This window comes from Phocoena phocoena, chromosome 6 (genome assembly GCF_963924675.1).
Source record: "Phocoena phocoena chromosome 6, mPhoPho1.1, whole genome shotgun sequence".
NCBI classification, from domain to species: Eukaryota; Metazoa; Chordata; class Mammalia; order Artiodactyla; family Phocoenidae; genus Phocoena; species Phocoena phocoena.
Genome location: NC_089224.1, coordinates 34994581 through 35021356, shown reverse-complemented (window position 1 = coordinate 35021356; position 26776 = coordinate 34994581). Strand labels below are relative to the sequence as shown.

Genomic DNA, 26776 nt, shown 5'->3' with positions numbered 1-26776 from the left:
TATCTTACACTTCTTGTAGTTGTCCCACACTCCTTGGATATTCTGTTCTGTTTTTCCCCCCCAGTCTTTGTTCTCTTTGCTTTTCTGCTTTCGAGGATTCTATTGATAATATCCTCTAGTGCAGAGGTTTTTCCCCTCAGCTGTGTCAGTCTTACTCAGCCCATCAAAGGCATTCTTCAGTGTTTTTATCTCTAGCATTTGTCTTTGGTTCTTTCTTAAGATTTCCATCTCTCTGCTTACATTGCCTATCTGTTTTTGCGTGCTGTTTACTTTGTCCACTAGAATCCTTAGAATATTAATCATCGTTGTTTTAAATTCCCAGTCTAATAATTCCAATATCTTTCCCATGTCTGGTTGTGATAATTGCTCTGTCTCTTCATTTGTGATTTTTCCTTTAGGTATGTCTTATCATTTTTTCATGTTAGTTAGCTGTGATGTACTGGGTAAAAGGAACTGCTATAAATGCCTTAGTAATATGGTGGTGAAGTGTGAGGGGAAGGGGAAGAGTTCTGTTCTATGATTTCTTTTTAATGAGGCTTTGCCTCTGGACTGTGAACTTTTCAAGAGTTTCTGTTTTTCCTCACCCCTTACGTGGGATATTAGGGCTGGAGTTTTTTCCGTAAGATGTTATGGAGAAACCCTAACGAACTTTCGGCCAACCCAATATTTCTCTTTCCCTAGGTCAGTTAGGCTCTGACAATATCCTAGCAAGTTAGGCTGTAACTGGTTTCTCCTGAAGGCAGGCCTTGTTAAATAGAGTCCTTGGTGTATTTCAAAGGATTTGACTCCATTCTTTTGCATGTGAATATCCAGTTGTCTCAGCACAATTTGTTGAAAAGGCCTTTCCCCCCATTGAATTGGCCTTATATTAGTACCAAACTGTCTTGATCACTATAGATTTGTAGTGTTTTGAAACTGGGAAGTGTGAGTTGTCTAACTTTGTTTTTATTTTTCAAGATTGTTTTGGCTATTCTGGGTCCCATGAGTACCAGCTTTTTCCATTTCTGTAAAGAAGGCAACAGGGTCTTTCCATACAGTGATGCTGAAGCTGTAGATAAGCTTGAGGAGGATTACCATCCTAACAGTATTGAGTCTTGCAATCTATGAACATATAATATCATGGATATTTAACATTTATTTAAGTCTTTAATTTCTTTTTAAAATGTTTTGTACTTTTCAGAGTGTAAGTTTTGTATTTCTTTTATTATATTTATTCCTAAGTATTTTATTCTTTTTGATGCTATTATACAGGTTTTTGTTTTGTTTTTTGCGGTATGCGGGTCTCTCACTGTTGTGGCCTCTCCCGTTGCGGAGCACAGGCTCCGGACGTGCAGGCTCAGCGGCCATGGCTCACGGGCGCAGCCGCTCCGCGGCACGTGGGATCTTCCCGGACCGGGGCACGAACCCGTGTCCCCTGCATCGGCAGGCGGACTCTCAACCACTGCGCCACCAGGGAAGCCCCTTGATGCTATTATAAATGGAATTTTCTTAATTTCATTTTCAGTTTGTTCAGTGCTGCAGTGTAGAAATATAATTGATGCTGGTATATTGATCTTTTATCTTGCAATTCTGCTGAATTTGTTATTCTAATATATTTAGTGGGTTCCTTTTGAAAATCTATATACAGGATTCTGTAATTTGCAAATAGAAATAACTTTGCTTCTTACTTTCCAACCAAGATGCGTTTTATTTCATTTCCTTGCCAGCTGGCCTGACTAGCATCTCCAGTAGAGTGTTGAATGGAAGTGGTGAGAGTGGACATCCCTGTCTTATTTCTGAAATTACTTCACTACTAAGTATAATGTTAGTTATAGTTTTGTTTACTACATTCCCTTTTTCAAGTTGAGGAATTTACCTTGTATTCCTAGTTTGTTTGGATGTTTTCAGTCATGAAGGGATATTGAATTTTTGAGTTATTTCTTAGTGGTTACCCTCGGGATTACAATCAACATCATATAACTGTATTTAAGTTCAGTTAATAACCATCCTAATTTCAGTGGTATACAGAAACTTTGCTCCTATGTAACTCTGATCCCTCCCCTTTACTTTGTTTTTTATTGGTAAACAAATTCCTTCTTTGTGTATTTTTCGCCTTTCAATAGATTTATAATTATTATACTATGTAATTATCTTTTAAATTAGGAGGAAAAAAGTTATAAACAAAAAGTACATTTATTGTTTCTTTCATATTTATCCTATACTTATCCTATGTTTTGATTTGTGCTCTTCCTTCATGTTGTTTCATGTACTGGCTAGTGCCCTTTCATTTCAGCCTGAAGGACTCCTTTAGTGTTTCTTTTTGTTTTTTTTAAAATTTATTTATTTAATTTATTTATTTTTGGCTGGGTTGGGTCTTTGTTGCTGTACACGGGCTTTCTCTAGTTGTGGCAACCAGGAGCTACTCTTCGTTGAGGTGCATGGGCTTCTCATCGCGGTGGCTTCTTGTTGCAGAGCACAGGCTCTAGGTGTGTGGGCTTCAGTAGTTGTGGCATGCAGGTTCAGTAGTTGTGGCTCGCTGACTCTAGAGCACAGGCTCAGTAGCTGTGGCGCATGGGCTTAGTTGCTCTGCAGCATGTGAGATCTTCCTGGACCAGGGCTCGAACCTGTGTCCCCTGCATTGGCAGGTGGATTCTCAAACATTTCCCGCGCCACCGGGGAAGTCCTGAAGACAGAATTTTTGAGGATACTGACTCTGCCATGTTCACTGCTGTCCTTAGCTTATTTATTCTTACCTTGTTCTTTCATTCCTTTCTTCACTCCCTTTTACTAGTACTGTTAGATGAGAATTTGTCTGGATTTTTTCATATGTGAAATGTGGGATACTGCCAAGGACATTCACTGTAGCAGTATTTACAATAGCAATAGAGTGAAAAACAGCCCAGCTGTTCCAAAATAAGGAAATAGTTTTTTTTTTTAATGGTTCATCTGTATATCTGTATGATGGAACATTATGCACATACTAACAATCATATATACAATGAAAATGTTTATGATATGATACAGATTGAAAAAACAGTATAAAATAAAATATATTCAAGTTTTTGAAATAAGTTTTGAAAACTTGAAATATATTCAAGTTTTTGAAAATAAGTTTTGTAAAGAGATAAGCGCATATATTAGCATCAAAAACTCTTGAAGGAGCCATATCAAAATGGTAGCATTTGTTACTTCTGGTTGGTAAACGGTGTTAAGTAAAACAAATTATCTTTGTTCTGTATTATGTACCATAAGGTTGTATTAATTATTTTTTGTTATTAAAATAAAATATACCCATTAATGTGACACACATATTAAACTGTTTTTCATTCGTGTGTTCAATTATATAACTGTTGAGCTTTGGCAATTTAACATTAATTTTTATAAATATTTAAAGAGATTGTTAGAACACATGCTAATAATAACCCTGGCATTGGGGCTAACAAAATATATATGAGCTATTTTAATCTCCATAGTCTACTGTGTAGAAAGGAGTTTTGTTGCACTGGAGTGTATCAGGGTGAATTGTTAGTTAGATGAATAACCTGTAATCTTACTAGCATTTCATTCTTTTTCTTTTCAGGCGCATATTAAATTTCCTATTGACTACCCATATTCACCACCTACCTTCAGATTCTTGACCAAAATGTGGCACCCCAACATTTATGAGGTAAGAGATGTCTATCATGAATTTCTCTGAAGATTTATTTAAGATAATCCTTTAAAATAGCCTCCATAGCTCAGTATGCTGTGGTAGTTATGCTGTAGCCACAGAGAAGTATTCATGGTTTCCCATTTTTGGTTAGCAGTCTGTAGTTGAATTGCTCAAAAATTGGGGTTTTTTAATACCAGTGTATATTATGGTTAATTTAAGGTTGAGGCTTTAAACCTTTGCTGCTCATTGCTAAGATCATAATTCATATTTGTTAACATTTTTTAAATTTAGTAGATAAAGTCATACAAATTTATTTGTGTACCTATCCTCTAACTTCACAGCAAGGGTTTGTTTGTTGCTTTGATCAGAGATTCAGCTTTGGGACGGGAGGGGGTGGGAATTTATCCTACTATATTTGTACTGGTGTCCTTTAAGGAGTTGCTGCATACCAGTTGAGAACCTGTTTTGGAATAAATCCAAGGTTAGGTTCTTCTACTAGACAACTCCACATGCCTGGGAAAATAATTTGTAGCTTTTTAAATGAAATGTACTTAGCTTTGTGCTAATTTATAAGGATGCTGGAACAATGCATTATGTTTCTCAGGATATATGTCAAGGCCCACTAAAATATCCTTTGAGTCTACTCCTTTACCATTCTGTAATCTTTTTCATTGCAGTAGTGCTGTGAAGTTGTAGCTGAGGCCCAGGCATTAAAATTGTTTTTTAAAATTTGCAGCCTTAGTCATAGTTCTTTTTTTGGTCAGGTGGTTATTGGCAAGCACCTTTCCTCCAGAAACAGAGCTACAGAGCCTTTAAAATGCTTATAGGCAAGGGATGGAGAACTTACTCTATAGTCCTGAATTTGGATCTCAGTCTATAAATGAGCACACTGGGGTAGCTTTATTATTTTTCACAACCTGCTTTTTCTGTCAGTCATTTTCTTCATTTTTCTTTCCTTCTTAAAACAGGACAAACTAGTGCTCAAAAGGTGATGCATAGTAACATTTCCAGAAATAGGTTCCCAGAATATTGTTTTCTTTAGTATCTTTAGTATTTGACATAATCATAGTACAAATAAACAACAATGAATATGTTGTACTATTCTGTATAACAAAGTTATCCTGTTGTACGGAGAGACTATGGAAATAATTCACTGTTCATAAGTTCAAACTGGGTTTAATACACATAGAAGTATTTTTCTGTCCCTGTCCATTTAATAATCAAAAATTCTTGCCTTCAGAACTATGTGGTATAAAAGCAACTATACTCCAATAAAAATTAATTTAAAAAATTTAAAGGGAACGTGAATTCAAGAAGAAAAACCCAACTATGTGGTATGTATAGATTTTTTAGATAGCAAAAGAGAAGTGAGAAGGCTCAAGCTTTTTTTGTCTTGCTACTGAGAACTAATTCACCTTAGAGCCATATATTCGCCTGTTTCCATCTCAGTTATCTAATTCTCAAACCCTTCTCAACAAAGAAGCAAAAAGGAAAAACAAAAAACAGAATAAAGGATTCAAAGCTCTTTCAGAAGAAGGTGTAGGTAGATACACTCCACTTTCCACTGCTTTTTCACCACTTAGGTAGGCTATTTAGTTCTGTCTCTTAAGATTTAGCATTGGATCATTGTTTTTTAAAATAGGTTTCATATTCATAATAAAAATTTCAGCAGTAAAATAAAACATGCATATCTTATAAATATGCAGTTGTTTTCCATGCCATAAAAGTTCTGTTTTTAAAGAAGTGTTAAGTCATAGTTAGGAATTAAATTTGATGTAATCAAATGAGTCACAAGAGACTCTTCTCACAAATTAATAATATGTTAATTTACTTTGCTACATTCTGGAAACAGTATCAGAATTGAACTTTTTGAGGGCCCAAGTCAGTATTTGTGATTTTAGACATTAGGGCTCATGGTTCTTAGCCAAAGGGATATTCCAGGAAGTTGCTCTCTCCTCATCCATGTTATGTTGTCACCTAGAAACACAATGGACCTCAATGTCAAATTGCTCTGGTCACCAAATTGTTTACTGCAGAGTTATTTGTAATAGACCTGGAGATGAAATGGGGGAACAATGGCAACAATGTCAACAGCAACAAGACAAAAATACAAAAGGAAAAGCGTACTCAAATGCCAAAATATGTGAATTGATGAGTTTTTGTATATAATAACTTCATGAAGGACTATTTTTGGTAGAAAATAGTTTATTTTATCAAGTTTTTAGTTTTGGTTACAGTTTTATTAAATATATTCACAGACACATTACTGCAGCCCCAAAAGTTATAAATACTGCTGTGTTATATGAATGAACTTAATTAATTTAACATTTCTAATATCATTGCCACATTTGTGAAATTTATAAATACCAAGGGGAAGCTCGGAGAACAAAAGAAATTTAATATGAGCTTGTCATCAGTGATCATACTGCACAGTCTACTCCTTTTTGCTTCATAATATGTTGAGTGATCTCAATAATAGTTTCCTGGTTGTGTTTGTTACTGTGTGTTCAGAAGTAGATAACCAATGAAGCCCATTTGCTTCACAAACCATGTATTAAAATGAGGTTTTTGTACACTCTTCACTGTAAACTTCAGAGCTATGGCAACTCAGAATCTCACTGCTCTTAGTATGTATTTATTTAAATAATTTTTTTGGTAATAGACTAATATTTAGAATAGTTTTAGTTTTGCCACAAAATTAAATGGAAATTATACAGAAGTATTTAGCATTTGATGATCCTTTTAGTACTAGTGAATTGTAGGACACAGTATGGCTCTTTCTTTTAAAAAATAATAAAGATGTTGGATGTTTTTTGAAGGAGTATACAGATCATTTTTCCTGTATAGTGTTTACAGGTGAATGTCACAGGTGTAGTCATGAAATAAATGTTACAGTAAGATGGTGTATTTTAGGATACTTGATAGCCAGTAGGAAAATATTTTACTGTTTTACGTAAGGTTCTAGCTCTGAAGAGTTATTCTTGATTCTAGGCTCAGATGATTCTCAAGACATTATACTAATCTCTGTAGCCACTGACACTGCAAGGATATACCAGTTTGGCTACTATTCCACTATCATTAGGGCATGGTATTTTTAAATGTTATTGTTTTAATAATGATTAAAAATAGATCCTACTGTTTTAATATAACTCCGGCTGCCATAACAAAATACCATAGATGCGGTGGCTTACAACAACAGAAATTAACTTTCTCACAGTTTAGGAAACATAGTTTCTACTGAAGACTCCTCCTGGCTTATCTCTGTGTCTTCATGTGGCTTGAGAGGAGAGAGAGCACAAGCTAGCTCTCTGGTGTCTCTTACAAGGTTTTTTTTTTTTTTTTTTTAATTTATTTATTTATTAATTATTGGCTGCGTTGGGTCTTCGTTGCTGTGTGCGGGCTTTCTCTAGTTGTGGAGAGTGGGGTCTACTGTTCATTGCGGTGCACGGGCTTCTCATTGTGGTGGCTTCTCTTTGTGGCAAAGCATGGGCTTTAGGTGCACAGGCTTCAGTAGTTGTGGCACACAGGCTCAGTAGTTGTGGCACACAGGCTCAGTAGTTGTGGCACATGGGCTTAGTTGCTCCACAGCACATGGGATCTTCCTGGACCAGGGCTTGAGCCCATATCCCCTGCATTGGCAGGCGGATTCTTAACCACTGCGCCACCAGGGAAGTCCCTCTTAAAAGGTTTTTGCCAAGTCTGCAGAGCAATTGCTTTTGGAATAGTAAAATTTAGGCTATGTAAGTGGAAAGTGGGTCTAATTACGTATAGTTTATGATCTTTGTATTTATTTATATGGATTATAGCCCATTAGGAGCGAAGTGGATGAGACCCACAATCAGCGCTTCCAAAACTGAAAGAACTCAGTGTATCAAGAGGTCCTTTCCAATAAAGCTGTAATTATAAATTATATTTTGAAATTACACAGAAAAGATCAGGTAAAAGCAAAGATACTGTGTCAGTTGGGAGTATTCAGAGAAACAGAACCAATAGGTTATATAGAGATATATGTAAGAGGAAGTTTGTCATAGGAATCGGCTCACGTGGTTATGAAGACTGAGAAATCCCACAGTCTGCCTTCTGCAAGCTATAGAGCCGGGAAGTCTGGAATTATAATTCATTTTGAGGCCGTAGGACTGGGAGCTGTTGGTATGAGTCCCGGAGTCCCAGGACCCAAGAACTAGGAGTTCAGATGTAGCAGCCCAAGAAGAGAGACAATTTGTCCTTCCTCTGCCTGTTTGTTCTGTTCAGGCCCTCAAAGAATTTGATAATGCCTATCACATCATCATGATGAGGGCAAGTCTTTTTTACTCAATCTGCTGATTCAAATACTAATCTTTTCCAGAAACACCCTCACAGATACACTCAGAAATAATGTTCTGCCAGCTATCTGAGCATCCCATAGCCCAGTCAAGTTGACACACAAAATTAACCATCACAGATAGCTCTCTATTTCTACTATTCCCCCCTTGTCATCCACATTATGGTCCTTCTATACTCTGTGTACATCATTATGTTCTCAGGGGGTGTAATTTGACTGGCACTACACTTGAATCCTTGAAATAGCAAGTTGTTTATAGTAAGGGTTTATGCCCTTCTTATTTCATTACACATAGTAAAATTATATTTAGATAGAAAAACAATGGTAGCCTAGCTGGTTCTGCTTCATCTCCTCTGATCATTTAACACACATTTTTCTCTCTAATTAAATTATTATTCTTTTCTCTGTTTAGTGGAATTATCTCAGAGCTTCTGTGGTATTTCTGTAATTTCTTTGAGAATTTATTTTAATGGTTTTTCCACCGAAGAATCAAATAATGAACCCCCCAAAATGCATTAGGATTGATTACAAAGTTGGAATATTACATTCTCTGATGATCTTTCAAGACTAGGACAAACTGCTTTATTAGTTCATTATTCTTGAACTCATTTCATATAAATTTTAAATACAAAGTTTCTAAATTATAAAAAATTTAGAATACGTTTTGTTAAAATGCTTTGATTTCAATATCTATGTTATAAACATACTAAAATATCAAGTTTAAACCCACTAATTTTTTAAATTTTGAAATAATTTTGGACTTGAAGAGTTTCAAAACTAGTACAGAAAGTTCTCATATACGTACCTTTTACTCATATTCTTCTAATGTTAATATCTTTTACAACCATGGTACACTTATCAAAACCAAGAAATTAACTTTGGTACAATACTATTAAGTAAACTAGACTTCATTTGGAATAAAGTATGGCATGGGGAACCTAAAACATGTATTATTTGTCCTTAGCTAGGTGAGACAAACTCTGTTTTTGTATTGTGTTATTAAACCATCAGAAACAACATGCTTGAACTCTGATCTTGATTCACATAAAGGTGCTGAGTGCTGTGTTATAAGATTTTGTTATATTATCAGAATTTATTGTGTTCATTTTTTAAAATATGCATTTGATGAACATTTTAAATTTATATAATTTTTACTCAGTTGTCTTTAAGAAGGGACCTGAATAAAACAAGATTCTTCAAATGAATGAATGCTTGCTTAATCAGCTAATCAGAAATGTGTTATGTAATATATTTTATTTGCTTTAGCTACTAGGATAAATTGACAGAAATAACTTCTCTTTGGTACCTGGTAAAATATCTTTGTTTTCTTTCAGTGGTTTTTATCATTAAAATAACTCATCATTAATTGACTTGTAAAATATTCTTTATTTCTAAAATATTAGAGAAAAGTTTAGTGGTAGAATGTTCCTATAAAACTTCTAAAGTCTACAATGTGAGTTTCATCTTGGTTTATACCAGATGAGTAAGGTAGAAAGTTAACAGAAACCAGAAGACTTTGATTTGGTGTTGAAAGTTTTCCTAGTAAATGTAATTTAGTATTACACATTATTAAAGGTTTGAACTCTATCTTGTGCTTGTTTAGATTTAGATTTTGCTTCTTTTTCCTCGTATTTTTTTCTTTTTAAAAAATGTAAATTAGGATGCCAGTTTGCTCTATGAAGATATATATACCTTAAGGATTTAACTATAGATACATTAACCACCATTTAGAACATGATGATATTTGGGCCACCAAATTTGTCCTTTTTAGAGCTGAGCTCTGGTTTGTAAATAATTTGTGACAAGCAGGATTTTATGTATTTTTATGTAATTATATTCATGGATTTGCAGATATTATGCATTCTCTCTAACTTTAAGGTATAGGGAATAGGTTTCTCTAGGCAGTGATGTCCCCAAATTTGGCAGCTTATCAGAATCTTGTGGAGCAGTTGTTAAAAATAAAGAACACTGGAGATTTTGGTTTGATTGGATTAGGTAGGGCCTAGGCTATATAGCCTTCATTTTACATCTTAGAACTGCCTTTCTGGAGGCTGAGAACTTCTCCCATTAAAAAAAAAGGGCGAGGGGGCTTCCCTGGTGGCGCAGTGGTTAAGAATCTGCCTGCCAATCCAGGAGACGTGGTCCCTGGTCCGGAAGGTCCCACATGCCGTGGAGCAACTAAGCCCGTGCGCCACAACTACTGGGCCTCTGCTCTAGAGCCTGTGAGCCACAACTACTGAGCCCGCGTGCTACAACTACTGAAGCCCGTGTGCCTAGAGCCCGTGCTTTGCAATGAGAAGCCCGCACACTGCAATGAAGACCTGACGCGGCCAAAAATAAATAAATTTATTTAAAAACCCAATAATTTATTGAGATAAAATTTCACATACATAAAATTAACCATTTAAAGTGAACACAATTCGGTGACATTTAGTACATTCCCAGCGTCGTACATCTAACACCTCTATTTGTAAGGCATTTCCATCACTCCAATGTAAAACATCTTACCCATGAAGTGATTCTTCTCCATTCCCATTTCTCCCTAGTCTCTGACAACCACCAGTCAGGTTTATGTCTCTATTTATCCATTCTGGGTATTTCATATAAATGGAATCATACAATATGTGACCTTTTTTGTGTGGCTTTCACTTAGCATAATGTTTTGGAGGTTCATCCATGTTGTAGCATGTATTAGTACTTCATTCCTCTTCATGGCTGAATAATATTGCATTGGTTGGATATATCACAGTTTATCCATTTCTCTATTGATGGGCATTTGGTCTGTGTCCACCTTTTTTTTTTTTTAACATCTTTATTGGAGTATAATTGCTTTAAAATGGTGTGTTAGTTTCTGGTTTATAACAAAGTGAATCAGCTATACATATATCCCCATATCTCCTCCCTCTTGCGGCTCCCTCCCATCCTCTTTATCCCACCCGTCTAGGTGGTCACAAAGCACCGAGCTGATCTCCCTGTGCTATGCAGCTGCTTCCCACTAGCTATCTATTTTACATTTGATAGTGTATATATGTCCATGCCACTCTCTCACTTCATCCCAGCTTACCTGTCCCCCTCCCTGTGTCCTCAAGTCCATTCTCTACGTCTGCGTCTTTATACCTGTCCTGCCCCTAGGTTCTTCAGAACCATTTTTTTTGTGTCCACCTTTTGTATATATAAATAGTGCTGCTATAACCATGTGTATACATGTACTTGTTTAAGTACTTTTTTCACTTCTTTTGGTTGTATACCTAGGAATGGAATTGCAGGGGTCAAATTGTGATCCTGTGTTTTGCTCTTTGAGGAACTGCCAAACTGTTCTATAGCAGATGAACCCCCTCACCAACCACCAGCAATTTATGAGGGTTCCAGTTTCTCTACATCCATCCTTATTTTGCATTTTTAAATTTTAATTATAGCTATCCTAAGGGGATATGATGTGATAACTCACTGTCATTTTGATTTGTATTTCCCTAATGACTAATGATATTGAGCATCCTTTCATGTGCTTATTGTCCATTTATGTATCTTCTTTTGAAAAATGTCTGTTCAAGTCCTTTGTTCAGTTTTTAATTGGCTAGTTTGTCTTTTTGTCATTGAGTCATAGAAGTTCCTTATATATTATGGACATTAAATTCTTATTAGATGTATGACTTGCAGATACTTCTGTATTTATAGGTTGTTTTTTTCACTTTCTTTGGTAATGTCCTTTGCACAAAATTTTTTCATTTTAATGAGGTCTAGTTTATCTGTTTTTGTTTGCTTGTTTGTTGCTCATGCTTTTTGTGTCGTACCTAAAATATCCATTGCCAAATCCAAGGTCATGAAAATTTTACACACACACACACACCCTTTTTAAGAGTTGATGATTTTAGCTCTTAGATCATTGTTCCATCTTGAGTTAATTTTGTATATGGTATGAGGTAGGAGTTCAGTTTCCTTCTTTTGTTTTTGGAAACCCAGTCCCAGCATCATTTGCTGAAGAGACTGTTCTTTCCCCATTGAATGGACTTAACCATCTTGTCAAAAATCAATTGGCAGTGTATGGGTCCGTTTATGGACTCTCAGTTCTATTGCCCTGGTCTATCATTATGCCAGTCCTAAACTGTCTTCTTGTCTGTAGCTTTATAGTAAGTTTTGAAATCAGGAAGTGTGAGTCCTTCGACTTTATTATTCTTCTCCAAGATTGTTTTGGCTATTGTGGGTCCCTTAAATTTCCGTATAAGTTTTAGGAACAGTGTGTCAGTTTCTACAGAAAGGGAAGCTAGGATTTTGATTGGGATTGCATTGAGTCTGTAGCTCAAACTGGGGAATATTGCCAACGTCAAGTCTTCCTACCCATGAATGCAGGCTGTTTTTCTATTTATTTAGGTCTTTAATTTCTTTGAGCAATGTTTTGTAGCTTTCTGTAGCTTTTTGTAGTCTTCTTTAATTTCTTTGAGCAATGTTTTGTGGCTTTCTGTGTACAGGACTTTCACCTCCCTGGTTAGATTTATTCCTAGATATTTTATTCTTTTAGAGGCCATTGTAAATGGAATTGTTTGCTTAACTTGTTTTTTTTGTTGTTGTTAATATTTATTTAATTGTGCTGGGTCTTAGTTGCAGCAGGTGGGCTCCTTAGTTGTGGCATAGGAACTCTTAGTTGTGGCACGCATGTGGGATCTAGTTCCCTCACCAGGGATTGAATCCCCCAGCCCCCTGCATTGGGAGCGCAGAGTCTTAACCACTGTGCCACCAGGGAAGTCCTGCTTAATTTTTTTTTAGGTTATTCATCACTGGTGTATAAAAATGAATTTTTTTTGCCACGCTACACAGCTTGCAGGATCTTAGTTCCCCGACCAGGGATCAAACCCGGGCCCTTGGCAGTGAAAGTGCAGAGTCCTAACCACTGGACCTCCAGGGAATCCCAAAATAAAACTGATTTTTGAGTGTTGATCTTATATCCTACAACTTTGCTGAATTGATTAGGTCTAGTAGCTTTCTTGTGAATAGTTTGGAATTTTCTTTGACATTTGCAATGGAAATAGATTTACTTCCTTTTCAATTTGTACACTTTAAAATTTTCTTTTTCTTCTCTAATTGCTCTGGCTATAACTTCCAGGACAGTGTTAAATAGCAGTGGTGAAAGTGGGTGCCCTTGTCTTATTTCTGATCTTAGGAGGAGAGTTTTCATCATTAATTAAGTATGCTGTTTATTAGCTGTGGGTTTTTTGTTTTTGTTTTTTTAAATAAATTCCCTTTACAATTTTAAGATAGCTAGAAGGTAACTATAGTTTTCTGAGTGTTTTTATTATGAGAAAGTGTTGGGTCTTGTCAAGTGCTTTGTCTGCCTCAGTTGAGATGCCCATCTTTTAATATGTCATTTCTAAGTACAGATCTATTTTTGTCATTTCACTACTAAGAAATTTTACTTACACACATATTAAACTCTGAACAAAGTAACATACTCCTCCCGACTAATTTTTGTGCTCTATTTTTCATTCAAGCTGTGTTCTTCACTCCTGTGGTAGGTAGAATAATGGTCCCTCAGAGATGTCTACATTCTAATCCCTGGAACCTGTGTTATGTTAGATTACATGTTAAGAGGAATTAAGGTTGTTTATCAGATGACCTTAAACTAAGATTATTCTGGATTATCTAGGTGGGCCCAGTGTAATCACAAGGGTCCTTTAAAGTGGAAGAGGTAGGGTAGGCAGGAAACGAGAGTGAGGAGATGTGACTTTGGAAGAAAGGCTCAAAAATGCAACATTGCTTGCTTTGAGGATTAGAGGAAGGGGGCCAAGAACAAAGGAGTGTGGGTGGCCTTTGGAAGACAGAAAGGGCAAGGAAAGGGATTCTTTCTTAGAGCCTCCAGGAAGGAATGCATTGCTGCCCACACATTGACTTTAGCTCTGTGGAGAGCAGTGTCAGACTTAGACCTACAAAACTGTGAAATAATAAATTTGTGTTGTTTTAAGCCACTAAGTTTGTGGTATTGGTGTAATAATACAAAATAAATGTAACTGCCTGAACATATTTTATTTATGATGCTGGTTTCTTCAGGCAATCTCATGTCTGAATTTCCCTTAGGTTATTAAAATTGTAATCACTATTGAAAGCCCATCTCAAAGCTTCCTCAACAATTAAGCTTTTTGTTTTTCTTCCACACCATCTCCCAGGTGTCCTCTCCAAATATACCTAGTTTCTCTCTCCTTGTTTCTGTAGTGCTTTTTTACCTTCCTCATGTTATCTAACAATACAGAGTTTTGGAATATAGTATTCGGTATTGGCTTTATTAAAATTTTATTATCCTTTTAAAAATGTTCTGTTATCTTGGTGTGTGTAAATTTGGGTTTATATGTAAGTTTTTTTCACTTTATATGATTACACCTCTAATTTTTTAAACATTTGAATCTTTTGTTTCATTTTAGACTGAGAGATAGGCAACTGTATCGTTCTCAGTCTTGTCTTTTCTGTTAACAATCTGTATTGCATATGGTAGACAATCCATATATGTTTGACTTTAAATGTACTTGTAATTTAGGTCCTATAATTTAAATTTATGAACCAGAATATTATAGTGGTGAATTCTTTCAATCCATATACTGAGGGAGTTATATATATAATTAAGTTGTTGTGAGGCATGTGTCAGTTTATATAAACCATATTTATTGAAACCAGTGATTAATATTCAAGGTGATTGATTATAGCTTCTCTCCAGGCATATTTTAAGCAAGGTCAAATTTTTTTTTCTTTCTTTTAATGTTAGATGTGTAAAAATAGAGAGATTTAGTTGCTTCTCAAGACTCTTGAATCATTGATTTATCATGTTTGTCTGTTTCTATTTTTAAATGATTTGTTTTAGAAGGATGGTGTTACAGATATAGTGTTTCTTTTTTTAACTAAGAAATGTATTTTGGAGATTGGTCAAAATGAATATTTATAATATAAAAAAATGTTTAATTCTTCTTTATCATTGATTCCAAACAAGAAGAAAAAGCAGGATTGTTTACTCCCCTAATGGTAAGAAAACAAGTCTTCTAGGAGTAAAAGAAATTTCAGCGGAATTGATATTTTTTCAATAACATACTTTTGAGTATTTACTGAATGTGATATTTGTGTCTCGTAGAATGGAGATGTATGCATTTCAATTCTTCATCCACCTGTAGATGACCCACAGAGTGGAGAACTGCCCTCTGAAAGGTGGAATCCTACTCAAAATGTCAGGTAAGGAATTACATAAGGAATAATCTGGTTTTTAGGTGGCTCTTAAGATTGGATATTATCTTTTAACAAGTACAAATGAATCCTTTCTATATTTGGTTGTTTTGTCTTCTACTGGAGCTTTAAGTAGCATGTATGCCTCCTTTTGAAGAGTTGTAATTCTGGAGTAATAATGCATATGTTACTCATTTCTCTGTGTTCACTTTGGAAGAATTTTTCTACTCTGAATTCTTCCTCTTACATTAAGTTCCATCCTGCAGCTTTGGATTTCATGAGTTCCATGTTTGGATTGGTTGCTTCCTTATTCTAGGATTCTTATTACTTTTTGCTGAAAAGTCTTAGTCTTTACACCTTGTTTATCCATTCACCAGTTGATGGACATTTGGGTTGTTTCTGCTTCTTGGCTATTATGAATAATGCTGCTGTGAACATTGTGTGACATTGAACATTGTGTGCAAGTTTTTATGTGTACATATGTTTTCATTTCCTTGGACATATACCTGGAAATGGAATTGGGGGTGCATAACTCAGTGTTTAACTTCTTGAGGAACTGCCGTATTTTCCAACATGGCTGCACTAAATTTTACAGCATTCCCACCAGCAGTGTGTGAATTCTAATTTCTCCACATCTTTGTTAACACTGGTTATTTTCCATGTCTTTTATTATAGACATCCCAGACGGTGGACATGGTGTTCTCATTGTAGTTTTGTCATCAGTGTGTTTCTTTTAAAATAACTGTCAAAATTTTAGAATGGTTTTAGATTTTTAGAAAAATTATGAGGAAAGTACAGATAGTTCCCATATTCCCCACACCTGCCAGATTTCTTTGTTATTAACATCTAACATTCATTTGGTTCATTTGTTACAGTTAGTGAACCTGTATTAGTACATTATTATTGACTAAAGTCCATACTCTTTCACGTTTCCTTAATTTTTACCTAATGTCATTTTTCTGCTCTGAGATCCCCATGCATGATAGATAGCACATTATATTTAATAGACAGTTCTCCTTAGACAACTGCAACAGTTTCTTGGACTTTCCTTGGTTTTGATGACCTTAACAATTTTGAGGAATACTGATCAGGTATTTTGTAGAATGTCCCCCAAGTGGGATTTTTTTTTTTTTTTTGATGTTTTTCTGCTTATTATACTGGAGTTATGAGTGTTGGGGAGGAAGACATGGAGGTAAAGTACATTTTCATCACGTCATAGCAGGGGTACATACTGTCAGCTTGACTTACCACTCTTGATGTTAACATTCATCACCTGGCTGAGACTCTTGTTTTTAGGGTTTCTCCTCTGTAAAGTTCCTCCTTGTCCCCCTTTCTGTTCTGTATAAGGGAAGTCCTAGGTGCAGCCCACACTAAGGAGGGGGGAGTTATACTCCCACAAGGCTGAGATATCTGTATAAGTTACTTCAATTCCTCTGCACAGGAGATTAATCTGATCTCCCCCATTTACTCATTCATTCATTTTGTTAATCATTTTTAATGATATGGAAGCTAGTAACTCAATTAGAATCTCCATTTTTGTCAAAAGCAAAGAACTTGAAGCTTCCTGATGCACACAAGGATTTCTTACCTGTCTCTTATCAAGTTATGTGTTTGCTTCCCACCTTCTGGGAAGAGTAGACCAAAAAGTCTATTCAAGACATATCAAATACTATTGATTATGCTGGTTACTCATTTCTTTAGATACTTTGTTCCATCCAGTATACTTAGAAAGGATTGGGAAAATAGATACATTTTAGATTTCAACACATCTTGCCAGTATATTTTTTTAATGAGAAAAAACTGACTTCCGTTTTTAATTTAAATAAATGTGTTGATACACCTCACCTTGACAAACATCATGCCTCTGAATAATTCTCAGATAGATCAGGCGTTGAGACTTGCCATAAGTTTATTACGTCTATAAAATAAGGAATCATTGCATATTCCATATACTTTCTGCTTTACTTTAGTGGGACTCTCCCTCGGCGATGATGCATACGGGCCTCTCACTGTTGTGGCCTCGCCCGTTGTGGAGCACAGGCTCCGGACTCGCAGGCTCAGCGGCCATGGCTCAAGGGCCCAGCCGCTCCACGGCATGTGGGATCTTCCCGGACCGGGGCACGAACCCGTCTCTCAACCACTGCGCCACCAGGGAAGCCCTGATGCATTTCTTAACAATAATCAGAGATGGAATTAATTTGTTTTAGTGAAAATATAATTCCAGCAGCCCCAATCTATACATAATCTGAATTTATTATACTCCACTATATAGCAAAATACTTTTTTTTTTTAACATCACTCTATGCTTTTAACAAAATTATGAGAAGGGAAAAGCAGTCGGCTCTATTTGTAAATTTCTCTTTGTTTTGTACTTCTTATGTTTCATCACTAGGCAATGCACCATAGAAATATTTGGGATGTGTGGGAGGTATGCATTTCTTGTAAAGGGCAGTTGTGAAAAGGGAAGCTGGAAAGGAGAACTGATAGGATATTTCGTATGTCTCCAGGGGCATGTATATATTAGTTTTAAGACCATTGTTTTACACGGGATCTTTTATGATCATTAGTAAAATTAGTATATTTCTACTTCATCCCCTCATATCCGTACATCACACAGTTGTTAGCTGATTATTTAGACCTTTAACTTATATGTACTTATTACTTGATTTTTCAGCATCAGATGGTATACTGGCACTTAGATATAAAAGAAAAGGAAACCTTCTACCTCCCCCTTCTAACTTTTAAATATTATTGTTTCTTTATTGTCAGGGTTATAAAATTTATAATCTGTACTCTGTAGCTTAATCCCAGTTTTAAAAATTCTTATTCCTGTTGTTAAATGAATTCATTGTTTGTTCCTCATTATTTTACTTCCTTTGGTCTATTAACTGGCTGAAATTGTCCATCAGTAATTTCTCAAGGGATTGCTCCTAGGAGCTATATTACATTCCGAGTTGTTACGTGTTCAAAGTACTATGTGCTTGTGTATATGGGAGTATACGTGTGTGTTTGCCATTATACTTCAAATGACAGATTTTAACTAGATATAAGATTTCAGGATCATGCTTTCTTTCCTTGAGGATATTATGGGCATTATTACTCTGTTGCCTTGGAGACATTTGGCTACCCTATTTCTCATCTCTTTCACACTATATAATTGTTTAAGAGGCTGGCATGCTTTCGAAAGAAACACATTATTTTATCAGTAAAATCAAACTGACAATGTAGAGAAAAGGTTTTAAATATCTTGGAAGATTTGTTGAAAAATTGGACCAAAAATGCAGAGTTGTCCTTTTTTTTTTTTTTTTTTTTTTTTTTTGCGGTACACGGGCCTCTCACTGTTGTGGCCTCTCCCGTTGCAGAGCACAGGCTCTGGACGCGCAGGTTCAGCGGCCATGGCTCATGGGCCCAGCCGCTCCGCGGCATGTGGGATCTTCCCGGACCAGGGCACAAACCCGTGTCCCCTGCATCGGCAGGCGGACTCTCAACCACTGCGCCACCAGGGAAGCCCCAGCGTTGTCCTTTAAGTATGATTTTGGTGCTTGTTTTTCAGGACTAGTAGTAACCCTAGAATAGAAGTAGTAGCTCTAAGGTGTTAGTGATTCTTGCTTTTGGAGGTTGAATGTTGAATCAAATGCTTCACATACCACCACCACACCCACCCTTTGAGAAAACAAGCCTCCTCTTTTTTTTTTTTTTGGTGCGGCTTAAACAACAAATTTATTTTTTCACAGTTCTGGACTCTGTAAGGTACCGGCAAGGTTGGTTTCTTCTGAGGCTTCTCTCCTCATCTTGTCTTCTCTCTTTGTCTTCACATGGTCTTCCCTCTGTTCATGTCTGTGTCCTAATTGCCTCTTCTTATAAGGACATTAGTTATACTGGATTAAGACCTGTTCTAAGGACCTCATTTTAACTTAATTACTTCTTGACTCTGTCTCCAAATATAGTCTGAGGTACTGGGGGTTAAAACTTCAGTATAGAATTTGAAGCCTCCCTGTTCTTCAGATGCAAAGCCCCAAACAAGATTCTTCTCACTGCATTCTCGTGCTGCTTGGATGGACAATCTATTACCATTACCCACAGGAATTCAAAATTTTTGCCTTTACTTCTATGTAAATACACAGACTGTATTTGCCTTGTCTCAGCCTAAAATATTATAAACATTTTTTCTTTTTAAGAAAGGTCTGTTTGGGGAATTCCCTGGTGGTCCAGTGGTTAGGATTTAGTGCTTTCATTGCTGTGGCCCAGGTTCAGTCCCTGGTCAGAGAACTAAGATCCCACAAACCATGTGGCATGGCCAAAAAAAAAGAAAGGCCTGTTTCTCATTTAATCCATTCCTTTCGGGGCAGGGAACTCCTTTCATATTAATCTGCCCTTTAAAAACTACCTTAGCCACTTTGGGCACCAGCATCATTTTTTTTTCTCTCTGGGCCCTCAGGTCACCTGAGCCCCAATTTAGAAGCACCTGGACTTCACATGAGGGATTGCCTTCCCTGCGTTTATGCTTTTTTTATTTAGAGGCTTCACAACCAGAACTTAGTTATCTTCAGATTGCCCCTTTGATCTTCATCCATGGCTCTAAAAGGTATTTGCATTGGAAATCGTTACCTTCTTGGACCTTTTTGTTTCTTTCTTAGTTCTATATAATCATTGGATAGTTCTTCAATGTGTTGCTTGGGGTGGGAGAGTGAATGGAGAGTTTTGGTGTTTGTGGATTTCTAGGGGGGACATAGAGTGTTTTGCATGCCTTGTGGAACGTCATCTGGAAAACCTGGTGATGTCCAGAACTCTGAAAAGTCAGGAAAGTACTACCTAATGTGGGACACTTTTCCCTTTCCCATTTGTTTCTGTGTTATTTGTTTTGAGACAAGGGAGCTCCTTAAGGTAGTAAACTGTACATATTTCTCACAGGTTATTTACGGCACTGAAATATCAAGAGGCAAGATACGAGATGCCAGGGATTTTCCTTTATACCCCTTTGCTACTAAATTATCCAGAGTAAGCACTGTCTAAGGGTTCTAAGCTCCATATCCAGTTTATGGCTGTAGCCAAGACAGCAGTGGAGGTGGCAGAAGGTTCAATTCAGCCTGTTGTAGGGTCTTGACTGCTGAATGGCACTGTTATCTGAAAGTGGTTCCATGTTCACATATGTTTGGACTCCTCCATGACCACCTGCACTAGTCTTTCATTTAACACCTCAGTGAACATATTCAGAAAATAAAGTTGTACAGGCTTTTGTAACCTGAAGAAGAGTAAGGAATTCCTGTTACCTTTGAGAGCCGAAGTCGATTTATATAACGAGATCTAGTGAGTAGTGAGAGTTGGCTAAAGGGGAAACCAAGAAAAATGTACTATGCTACAACTGTAGGGATCCAGAGCGGCAGCCAGCTAGCTTCCACTAAAAGCTCAGTAGTTCTCCTCCTCTTAGAGGAAGCCAGCATACTTTCTGGAAGAAGAGATCCACAGTCCTATCCTCAGATGTCCAGGATTAAGTTTAGGGGGTGAGAGTTCCTTATGGAATTGGGAAGTTTTGAGGAGTAGGCATTAGTCAGCAAAGAAAGAAGTTGGGAGGATAGGGCCCCCTGATGCTGCTACATGTATGTGATTAGGAGTCCACAACACCATGCCTCTTCTTGGTGAAAGAAAGAAAATGTGCCTTAATCCATGTTCTGTCCAGAACCAAGGGGGAGCTTCCAGGGGATGGGTGAGGTGGGTGGGTGGGGGGTCTCTCAGACCTTGCAGTAGAATTCACAAGTGCTTTCTCTGAGGCACCAGCCCCAGAACTACCTGCCATACCTGCTGCAGGCTCTTGGATAGGAAAGTGGTCTTTGGTAGGGATTTGCTTTCCTTTGAAGGATAGATAACAGTGTTTTCTTTGCCACTGTGAAGATGTATCATGGGACCAGATTTATGGATCCACTCCAGAGGCCACACCTTCATGTAGAAGCGTCTCTCAGGAGTAGGGTAGGGTGTTGTTTTCCTATCTAGTATTCTCTATAACCCACTGAAAGGGCAGGGAGCTAGAGACTGCTGCAATGATTGGGTGGCAAAGTAGGCAAGGTCATAGGAAATGGCTATGGCTGTGCTGTTCCTAGGGCTCCTGTAAACCCCATTCTGGGCCAGGACTATTTTATTTATTTGCTCCCTTGATGTTTGCATATTGGGTCCCACTGCACTCAGATTGCTAGTTTCATTCTGTGCAAATGATATGTATCTTGTGTATTTAAAATTTTTCCTTTTTAAACTAAAATGTGATTTGGTCATTTTGTGTATTTTAATCTGAGACCCTTATTCCTACCATGTGTTCTCAGGGGTATGTCAGTCAACGGTAGCTCCAGGGACTGCACAGCAGGAACTGTTGTATTTGTTAGTTGCTTTATTATTTTTCTAAAAACATTTATTTATTTATTTGGCTGCTCTGGGTCTTGGTTGTGGCACATGGGATCTTCGTTGCGGCATGCAGGATCTTTGGTTGTGGCATGAGAACTCTTAGTTATAGCATGTGGGATCTAGTTCCCTGACCAGGGAGCGAACCCAGGCCCCCTGCATTGGGAGCTGGTAGTCTTAGCCACTGGACCACCAGGAAGTCCCTGTTAGGTGCTTTAGCAGCATAAAGAAAAACTGTTTGTAGTATGTGGACTCATTAAGCTACCACGTTTTATCTTCCCAGTCATAACAGACTTCTTTACCATGATGTCCTCTTTAAATTTCTCTCCCATCTTGAAAACATATAATGAGGATTGAGTTTTAATTGGGTGATCTTCTGGTGTTACTGGTCCATCTTTTGAAATAGTGTAAATGAGAGCTTAAAAGAGCCCTTCTAGGTCAACTAGAAGGGTCAGGCAGTGAGCTTTGCTTCTCTATACGTCACTTTTTAACAAATTAAGGCCTGTAAAATCTAAGAATCTCAATCATTCAAACTCTCTTTCAGTATTTCTATGTATGTTTTAAGAGTCAAGTAAGTTGAAGTTTTAAAGAATGAACCCTTTCTACCTCACACGTTGCCTGGGAGGGTCTGTGTATGCACTGGACGAAAAATGCCCATCTTCAGTCCTACAGAATTCCAAACTTTTGCTGCTTGGCTTCTGGGGAGACCCATAAGCCATGTCTTCTTTGTTGAGCTAAGGCCAGTTTCTGCCCTCCCTGCTAAAATTGTATTTGTGGTGACATAGTAGCTAACAGAGAAAGGGCAGACCCATCTCATTGATTACTGTCTATATGTTGAAAAGGGACAAATACAGTATTACCCATTGGGTCATAGATGTTTAATTATGATCTCCTATCTCCCTTAAATACTTCTTTCTTCTTGTGAAAAAAATACAATAAATGAGAAAGGATTTTAAAATACTTACTGAAACTAACAACACCAAAAAATAGCAACAACAACAAAAAAAGAGGTAATTGTTGGAATAGCTTCAGGATTCAATTGTGTTTTGTATGTTCTACATACATTTCATTTTTCCACTCTATAAAAACAGGATTAATACTACTACCTCGCAGAGTTGTTTACCATGCTACAGATGTAACACCTGTGTTAAATTGTTTTGGTACAAGTGCCAGGCAGTTTAAACTATGTATGATATTGCTTCCCATCCTTTTCCAGTCACGTTACATAGAAAATATGAAATGATAGTATTCGTAGATCACAATGTAGTAAGCTGAAGATGCTCCTTTGGCCAGAAGTTATTGTTCCAGAGGCTCAAGTTGTCCCAGGTCCTACCTACCAGTCTGCCTGAGGGAATCACATACAGTTTACCTGAAACCCACTCACAACATACTGGTTGGGAAATTTTGAATAGTATATTGCATATGAATTGCATCAGGAATCTTCATTAGTGTTGGAGTCCTTTGCCAGCACTTGGTGGTATGTCTACTGCTGTGGGTAGGTAGGTTTTTATGAAGGTGTGGCATGGTTGTTGTTTGAAGGTGTACTAGAGGAAGGAGATTAACCCCGTCTGAATCAGTGGAATGGATTCCCCGTACAAAAAATGGCTCTACTCTCCAGACAAAGGGAGGAAGTGAAAACGTGCTGGGTTAATAACTATTATCACAGTCAGCTATCGTTAGTGCCTGAGGCTTCTGAAAGCATCATGTATTTCAGTTTAGGGAGTGAGTACGTGGTATTAGAAGTGAGTTTCTTATGATAGAACTGGATGATTCACCATTTTAAAAAATTGTACTTCCCAATATGGCATTTTAATAATAAACACAAGATATAAGAAAATCAACCTGGTGAAACCACTCCTGGGAAAAATTTCCTAATTCAGTTAATATAATTCATCTAGACCTGTGTTGTCCAGTATGATAGCCACTGACTACATGTGGCTATTTAAACTTAATTAAAATTAGTACTAAAAACCTCATTTCTTCAGTTGCATAATCTACTTTTCAAAGTGCTCAGTGGCCACATGTGGCTAGTGGTTACCATATTGGATAACACACAGATTATACATTTCCATCATCACAGAAAGTTGTAAAGAAATGCTGATCTGGACCATTAAACTGTACCACAGTTTGTCCTTATCCTGCTTATCTTTCTATCAGGTTTTGTATATGTTTTCTTCTGAAGCAATCCTTAAGGAATTTTTCTTTCGCTTCTAGGATATTGTCAGTCCATTTTGCATTTTTGGCAATGATGAGTTTTTCTTTAAATCTTCTTAGTGTAATTACTGAAGAAGTCCAGAAGGATGGAAGTGGGGGTACAGGGAGTTATTCTTACCCTAATAGAAAGGTGGGGAGTGTATATGTGGTAAATGAATTTGAACTAGATGGGAAAGTTTTCTTTGAAAGTGCCTTTGTCGTAATCTTGTATAATCACATAACAGAAACTCTCTACCCTTTTTAGGAAAAGGTTTCATCAAATCAAACATCTAATTGCCTGGTTCCCTCCCTTTATTTTTTGCTTGGGGCCAGGAGCAAAAGGCTATTTTGCAACAACAAAATCTATAACCTCGCACCAATGAGAAAAGGTAGAGAAATTTAATTTTTCCTCCCATGTTTCTCTTTACCTACATGCACATAGCTTTTAGGGGAGAAAAAAGCCTGGGAACTATTTCAAACATTTTTGGAGCTTATTGAGCTTATTTTATTTCACAGAAACTTTATTCCCTGTGATTAAGGTGTCTAGTTTTTATCTGTGGATGAAAATTTCCCACAAGATTTCTGAGCCCTGAGAGATCAGGGATGGCAACTAACTCTCTCACTGTTGTACATCCAACATCTCACTAGATGCCTCTGGCACAATAGTAAGGGTTTAGTAAATATTTTTTGAATCAAGATTTCTGTTATTCAGAGACTAGTTCTTCCATGTCAAGGCTATTGCTTTTTCTCCATTCACCTGCTTAACTCTTATCTTGCTTCCCTTAGAAGTATGGAAAAGAAATACATTTGTATGTAATATTGGTTTTCAGATCTTCTAAGCAGCCATGATATGAATTAGATATATGGAGTAGCATCATTTTTACCCTTTTCCACAAAAAGATTGCCTTCAAGCTAAATGTTTTTTGCTCCTGCTTTTTCCTATTGCACTTAACTTGTTAATTTTTTAAATGTTATTTGAAAAGCTTCCAGACCTCCAATTTTTGTAGATTGGAACATGTTGCCAGTTAAGACAGTGCCTTCTGCAGAGTTCATATTTTGCCCTGCAACCTAACTTTTATGCTAAACTCAGATTCCCTCTGCTTTGTCTCCCAGGTAGCAGCTTGTTCCTAGCCTAGCCAGATGAGTACTGAAAACAAAATTTTGATACTCTATTTCCATTTCCCTAAAGTCTCAAATATTATAGTCTTAAATTTAAAACAAAATACTATTGAATACTGTGAATATGAGTATTCATAGCTGACCCTTTTTTCCTGTTTCTAGGACTATCCTGTTAAGTGTAATCTCATTGCTTAATGAGCCCAACACCTTCTCCCCAGCCAATGTGGATGCCTCGGTTATGTTCAGGAAATGGAGGGACAGTAAAGGAAAAGACAAAGAATATGCTGAAATCATTAGGTAAGGTGTTTTGTTTTGTCTTCTGTTGGATTACTTCAAGTCTTCATACAGAACCAAAGTATATCCTAGAACCAAGGGTTTAAATTGAACTTAAAATATCCACTCCGCTTCTGTCAGTTAGATTTATTGTTTGGGAAGAGGTTTCTGCCTGAGCCTAATGAGTTTGGCTTTTGAGACAGCAGATCTGATTTCCCAGGACACAGAACTTCCAGGTTCTAAACTAGTCAAGTTTGCAAACTCTTCCTCCTGATCATTTTAGGGACACTGTTCTGGGTTTTGGACATGTCCTTTAAATGTGTCAAACACCCAGTGTATTCCAGACATTCAAGGTATTTTTGTTTTCAAATTTTTTATTGATGAAACCTTATATGGCCTTTCTGACCATAGCGGCAAGTATCTTCTAGGAATCACCATTATCAGCAACTCTAGTATATGGTTTAACAGAGCCCTAGAATAAGAATCAGGAGACTTGGAATATACTCCTAGCTCTGCCACTGTCATGTGACCTTTTATCAGTTAACTTTTGGGGTTTTTTAATATTTCCATCTGAAAAAAAAAAAAAAAAAAAAAAAGAAGGTATTAGGCTCAACCATTCATCTCTCAAATTATATCCTACATAGGATATAAGATTTTCCTAACAGTACTTAGTGATTGGTAGAGCCCCAAGGACAGTTGCAGCACATTCTGTAACTTTTCAAAGTCCCTCTCTATAAATCTAGTTGGCATGATACCATGTGATATGAAAAAAAAAATGCATGTCATCTGATAGCTGAATAAGTTTTCTGCCCACCATAATCAGCTTCTTAGACCCTCTCCCTAATCCAGAGTCATTTAATGAAATTACAAGGATAGAATCTGGGCATCTGTATTTTGTTTTTACCAAGCCACTTAGGTGACTGGTATATACCAAAGATTGAAGATAACTAGTGTAAATAGTAAAGACCTGCAGAAGTTTAGAGTGAGAGTGGACTGAGGATTGGAAAATGGGAATGCTTCATAAAATAGTCAGGACTGGAGCCTGATGTTCAAGGAAAGGGAGGATGTAAGGCATAGTCTTTCTCCTTAGAGAGCTCATGCTTTCGTTTGTAAACAAAGAAATGAACATGTAATATGATAAGTGCAACTGTAGAAGCATAAACAAGATACAGTGGAAGGAACATATAATATGGTTCCTAGGAGAGATAATGCTTCATAACCAAGAATTTTTCAGGGAGAGAGAAACATGCTTGCTAAAACACGGGTGTATAATAACAGCATGACACATCAAGAGAATTGTAAATTCTGACTTGAGAAGTAATGGGAAATTAAGAAATGCATCAGGTCTTAAAAGACACTGAAGTCATAGGGTGGGTTTGGTCCTTAATCTTAGAGGTGTTGGAGTGTCACTTAAAGATTTTGTGTGGAAGGATAATCCTATTTGAGTTCCAAAAGAACACAACTGACCAGGAGACCGGCTGAGGTTTGAGGAGGCTGAGATGAAGACTAAACTGACGTAGTAACAATCAAGAATGAGAAAACAGATTTGAAAACATTTAAGACTTTGGAGTAGTAAGAGTTATAATTTTAGGAACTGAATACTCCATGGAGGTGGACAATGACAAATGCAGACTTGCGGAGTTAGGATTCCTATGGAA

At 36.9% G+C, this 26776-nt stretch overlaps 1 protein-coding gene across 1 annotated transcript in view; it reads left to right on the top strand.

Annotated features, from left to right (window-relative positions):
• Positions 1-26776, top strand: part of UBE2R2 (ubiquitin conjugating enzyme E2 R2) — a 92230-nt gene that overhangs the window by 63557 nt on the left and 1897 nt on the right. Inside the window, exons 2-4 of the mRNA XM_065878890.1 lie at positions 3560-3646; positions 15058-15155; positions 25008-25142. Of these exons, the coding sequence (XP_065734962.1) occupies positions 3560-3646; positions 15058-15155; positions 25008-25142 (320 nt within the window). The remainder of the gene's footprint in view (positions 1-3559; positions 3647-15057; positions 15156-25007; positions 25143-26776) is intronic.